The sequence below is a fragment of the Lepisosteus oculatus genome, chromosome 1, assembly GCF_040954835.1.
Source record: "Lepisosteus oculatus isolate fLepOcu1 chromosome 1, fLepOcu1.hap2, whole genome shotgun sequence".
NCBI classification, from domain to species: Eukaryota; Metazoa; Chordata; class Actinopteri; order Semionotiformes; family Lepisosteidae; genus Lepisosteus; species Lepisosteus oculatus.
In genome coordinates, this window is record NC_090696.1 from 59,147,436 (window position 1) to 59,153,435 (window position 6,000).

The 6,000-nt window shown below is 37.5% G+C and overlaps 1 protein-coding gene across 2 annotated transcripts in view; it reads right to left on the minus strand.

Moving 5' to 3' along the window:
- The window catches only part of coro2aa (coronin 2Aa), a 77,434-nt gene extending 71,785 nt beyond the window's left edge, over positions 1-5,649 (minus strand). For both annotated transcript variants that reach the window (XM_015345280.2, XM_015345282.2), the window contains exon 1: positions 5,366-5,649. In XM_015345280.2, the coding sequence (XP_015200766.1) occupies positions 5,366-5,380 (15 nt within the window). In that variant the 5' untranslated portion in view covers positions 5,381-5,649. The remainder of the gene's footprint in view (positions 1-5,365) is intronic.
- Between the last annotated feature and the right edge of the window lie 351 nt (positions 5,650-6,000).

Below are 6,000 nucleotides of genomic sequence, written 5' to 3' on the forward strand. Positions count from 1 at the left end.
TAGCACCTTCAAGCTTGGTCTCGTCAGATCTCATAAACTAAGCGCAGCCTAGTTACTACTGAGATGTAAGAGTTCCAAGGAAAACCAGGTTGCCACTGTGACATCTTCCATTCTTCCTAATTGATGCCAAAGATTATAGGAGATGCCATCCTTTCCACAAGACATAAACCAAGATCCTAACTACTTAGTTATTAAAGATCCCAAAAATGTGTTCATAAAATCTAGCTTAAATCTTGGATGTCCTGGCTAAATTCTATTTTGAGCAAGTACAGTGTGGTTCTCTCTTAAACTGTTAAAGTAATTTCTCATTTATTCACCTATGCTACTGTGGGGCTGCTGGAGAGTACTATCTGATGTGTGTCACCCTGCTAACATAACATATAACATACTGTATGTACACTTCTATGGGGAAAGTGTTTTAAAAGTGCTACCTAAGTTAAAGGAATGATTTATTCTTATGATCATTATAATCAATGACACAATCAGGTTTAATTTAAGTTACTTTGAGACTTAGCTCATACTTTCTCATGTTTCAAAACTATGCTGAAAACAATCAGCAAAGACACTAGCAATAAGAGAGTGCATTTTAAGTTAAGTCCCTGTTGATGGGAAGCAGTAACATAACAAATGCTGCCCCAGCATGCTTGACAGTAAGGATTGTGCTGACTGAGTGATGTGCTGTGTTGGGTTTGGACCTGACATGACATGGCTTAGGGTTTAAACCTCAAAGTTCCTATTTTTTTCTGTCTGCCTACAAAAGCTTTCGCCACATGCTTGCAACATCACTTACATGCTTTGTGGCAATCTTCATGCAGGATTTTCCACTCTGCCAAACAGTGTAGCTTTGAGGAGTGACTGAGATATTGTTGATTTATGAACTTTTTCTCCCATCTCAGTTACTGAACTAAGCAGGTCTTTAAAAGTCACCAGTGGCCTCACAGTTGCATCCCTCAATAGTGTCCTTGCCTGGCTGGTCAGGCTGTATTGCTGTCTCAATTTTCATTTGAGACAGCAAGACCAAGACAGTGTGGGATGAAATTATCCACATTCCACTTCCTAAAGATTGACTTCTATTCCCTCAAAGGGATACCAATGCCTTTATTTTTTATACCTTTCCCCTGATCTGTGCCTTTCAAAGATTTTAAGAAAGATCCTTGGTCTTCAAGGTTGAATCTTTGTTTGACTACCCACTGGTGAGGGATCTAATGTATAGAAACAGGTTTATTTACTCTGAAATCACTATTTGTGAAACACTATTACTGCACGCAGATTGAGTCTATTCAATGAATTTTGCAACTTGTCAAAGAAATGTGCACCAGAACTAATTTTGGTTTGCCATAGCAAAGGGAAAGAATAGTTATGCAATCAACATGTTGTAGATTTGGTTTTGTTTGCAGTTTTTGCTGACATTTATCAGCTCACATCTCTCAGTCATAAAAGTGGTTAGTGCATTCAGGTTTTGATTAAAAACATTCAATTTAAAACTGCGTATTATGCATTAAATGTATAATTCAGTAAAATAATTGAAAGTATGTGAATACTTCTACTAGGCCCTCAAAACACAAGGACCACCAACAATGCATTTTCACAATTGTTTTCAAAACAATTTCCAGTATGCAAAAAAACAAAATAGTTTGTTTTCTTTTATAATTTTCTTAAGGGTAAATTTACAAAATATTTTCCTTGCATGTGGCATATTTGTTTTCTTTTGAGTTGTAAAATATTTACTTATTTATTTGCCACATCTGGGATTTTTAAAGGAAATACTAGCTAGTATTAAAGTTTTCCACTTTTTTCAATCATATAATTGGTTAATGAAAATGGTGTATAGATTACACTTTTATATCAGCAATATAAAGACGCTTGGCAATATGGGCATGGAATGAAAGTTACAGAAATAGCATCTTTGATAAATTTCCTGCCTAAATTACATTGAAATTTATCATTTTAAATTATATCCTTCCGCTTCATCAACCTATAGAGATGGCTGAAAATTAAGATAAAATACGTTTTTTAAGTTCACGCAATTAGGTGTTTCTTAAACAATATTATCCTTTTACAGAATCTGTAGCTAATCTACAGCCATTATTTATTACAATATAAGATGGTGATAACTAACCGAGAAAGCTCTCTGATTAAGTTTTTCCAGATCCTACTGTCAGGACTAAAGCAGGATACACTTCAGATCTCATAAACTGGAACAGAAAATGCCTTCCTATACACAGATCAGAAATGGTTGCCAATTACTGAATGCCGACATTAATCTTATGGAAGTGTGTGATAACTTCGGGTGTGGATGTTAAACATTACCTCAACAAAACAGCCAACTTGAAAATGAATGATGCACACAAAACAAACCTACAGTGTTAATCACAGTAAATGAGCTGTAAGAAAAGTTGACGTTACTTGTCCACTACATATACATTACATTCTTTAAAAATTGTAGCTTTCATTTGGACATATTAATAAAATCATTTATAATAATAACTTAGGAGAAAGAACTATAATAGGAATGATTATACATCATCCACTGGTTGAAGACCTTAATGAATGTATCAGTTTTTAAAACAATGAAAGGCTAAAAAGCTACAAAATAAAAACGTTGCCAAAGGCCTTTCTCTGAGAGTTCAGCCATGGAGCAACCATAACAAACCAAAGGACACCTTAAAGGTTAAGAATGTAGTTCAAATGAATATTTGCATGCTTTTATACACTTAAATACACTGCATCCATAAAAGTTTAAAGATTCATTTCAGCTACTTGTTTGACTATCAGGAAAAATCAAAATGTTTGCAAGTGTTCTAAAAGTATTTCTCTATAATGTGTCAATCAGCTTGCTTTTACATCTTTTCTGTTTTGTCAGTCACCACCCCAAGACCACTTCAACTACTTCAGTGTCTCCCAGTTCCATGGCAGCTATTCTCACGGGGCTTATCCTGTCCCTTACTGTTTGGTTTTCTTTTAAACATCAATCATCATCGATTCGAAAATTAGAAAAAATGTATAAAGAAGCATTTTATAGTGGAATGTAAAACCTGGCAATGTAACTGTCCACAAAGTTGTAAATTGATAGTTTCCTTATTATTTATCTCAACGCTCGATTGGCTTGCCTGAGGCAGCAGACAGTCTTTCAGTTTTACAAACTATTCTCTAGAAAAGAGCATGAAAGATCACACTGAAAGATCTGTTAATTCCAGGATATACTGAGCAGGACAGCATTGACTAACCAGTTTAACATTACATGCCATCAAGCTTCCTAAGTGAGAGAGGAACAGTTTTAAATGGAGCTGCCAAAACCAGGTTCTATACAAAATTATCTATTCATGGGTCTATACATTTACTATAGTTACTGCTCTCCATCTACAATTTCATGGGAATTCAGTTGCCAACCAAATTTAATCAGAGACTGTTTCCTGGCCAAAACAATCCCTGGGATAAATCTCCTGGGACTTGTAAGAAATAAACTAAAAACAGACAATACTATAGTATTACGAGACTTGATCACTGATTTAGCTTTATGGTCATATTTCCCACATTTTGAAACAGCCACGCAGGAGCAGACATAACTCACTGAAATGTATTAAAAATGTAAAAAGAGGAAACAAACTTAGGATCATGAATGTATCGGATTTAACACACCAGCAGGCCCTTTGAAATGTCAATCCTGTGCACTAGTGTCTTTACAGAAAAGCACCAACACCGTAGACTCTAACAGTAATTCTCCAGTCAGTTCTTTGAATCTTTCAAATTTCTAGCTTGGTTAAATCAAGATACAAAATTAACCACCAAGACCCAGGACTCGGTATGTTTTTTCTTAGAAGTAAAAACTAAACTGGCTCATGACAACAACTGGATTCAAAACAGACATGAATGAAACTATAAAGAGTATTTAAAAAAGAAACTGACTGTGACAGAAGAAATGCTTGTCAGTAAGCCTTGCTGAATAAAAGCAAGAAATATATTGCTGGCCACATCATGCTTAAAACTATTACAGGTCTGCTATTTAATTCTGCAAAGAGACCCTCCAGAAATAACAATCACCTTGTTCACACTCACTAAGTTTCCCACCAGCATGTACATTTTCTTTGATGTTATGAAAGTGTTTAGTTGTCACACACTATGATTCAACTTTTGTCACCTGTACTGAGGCATGCAACAGCTGTCCCCAGTACTTGGGACTCTGACTATGAGTTCCCTTAACACATGCAGATCCCCCGTCATGCACACACAAATCCCTTAAGGTCATAGAGATGAAAAGGCATTTAACTAGAAATAATAAAATAATGTTTCCTATTTTGACAGAAGTATAAACTCTGCTCGTTTCAATTCCATTGAAACCTTAGGTGCACTTCATAAGACAGAAACGCTTCCTTCACGGAGCGGCTTAGCAGTATTCCTGATCACGGACCGCTCTAAGCCTTCTCTGGAAGCGCTTTCAAAGTTAACTTATCTGTTGACTGTACAACACATGACGAAAAGGGAATTGCATATTCAGATTTCCACTCACAAAAAGGTTCTCTTTAATCAAGAGGCTACTGCACAACTACTTTCAAAACAATTACTATGGACAAGGTATTGAATATAAATTAAACTCTAACACCCCTGCGGGAGGCTGATCCTATGCATTAGTAATACTTTCTGTCTCTGTGCCCTGGCCCAGGTCAGGGTCAATGTGTTGTGCAGTTTCAGAGCGTATTGTGGAGACCTGTGAACCTCGCACAAAGAGTAACCAGAGCCCTGTGTAATTACTATTGAAACCGATGCGCGAAAATGGGGCGACGGACACGCTCCGGGTCCACTCACACACAGCCCGCATGCACCTAATAACCCTCGAGAGGGGTGAGAGAGCTCCGCTGTCATCCCGAGTTTAGAAACCAGCAAATCCCCCCAAAAAACGGGCATCACTTTCAAGGGGACACCGGAGAAGTGCCACAGAGACTAAGACAAAAAAAAAAAAAACCCAAGCGTGTATTTGCAACCACCGCGGGCATAACTGGATTATGATCCTCAATTCAAACCTACATAATGTATTTTTGTCCTGTCAGAATGAAAGGGTGGGAAGTTTGTGTACGTAATAGGACCCAAGATAACCACGCTTCATTGCCTTTCCCCAAAGAATCATATTCTTAGAAAGGGAGTTTGAACAATTAACGTAGATTCTACATGCATGTTTTGTTAGCCTTAGCAGAGGCTTTTTTTTGCTAATCTGTCATACAATTACAATTTGTAGATCACGCCTGCCACCTTTAAAAATAAATAAAATAGGCTTTGCTAATGTTTTAATTTTGATACTGTCGTTTTAAACACTCGTAACTACCAGATTTCTTTTTGCTTTTGTAGCAAGAGGTGTTATTTTGCTTCTTACCTTTGTGATGGTCATAAAGGATGTCTCCAGGTGACAAGGATTTCCGAGTAAAGTGCAAACAGCAGCAGTATGGCTTGGAAACAGAAATGGGGACTCGCACAGTGCAGAAAGTCTTAGTTCTTCTGGGTGCTAAGGTATCCAGCAGACGTTTTATATGTCAGTGGTGTAATGTTCATTCATAAATCATGACAAGCTGATTGCGCGAGTCTGACAACGGATAAAAAAAGGAAACCAGAAAACGCCGAACTAGACATGCCCCATCCACGCACCGCAGTGGCTCAAAAACTAGGCAGGCGCGGCATTGTGTGATGGGAGGAGAGACAGAGGGAGGGGCACAGTGAAGCAGCAGGACAAAAAACGTAGAAAAATGGGCAGATTTTCTTTGTGTCCCGTGGTAGTGAGTAAGAATGTGTTTGTAGGGCTCCCTGTCAGGATGGTAAACCTTCGGCTTTAAGATTTGCATTACTATTTAAAAAGCCTTGAACGTCTGACGTATGCAGAACATACGTATGCAGCTAGCGGGAGCTGCAGTTACAGAATAGACCGCATTAAGTCTGTATCAGCATGTAGTACGTTTATTATTATTTGTAAAACAAGGTAATGTTGAGATTAATCTATTTGAAAGCTACTATATC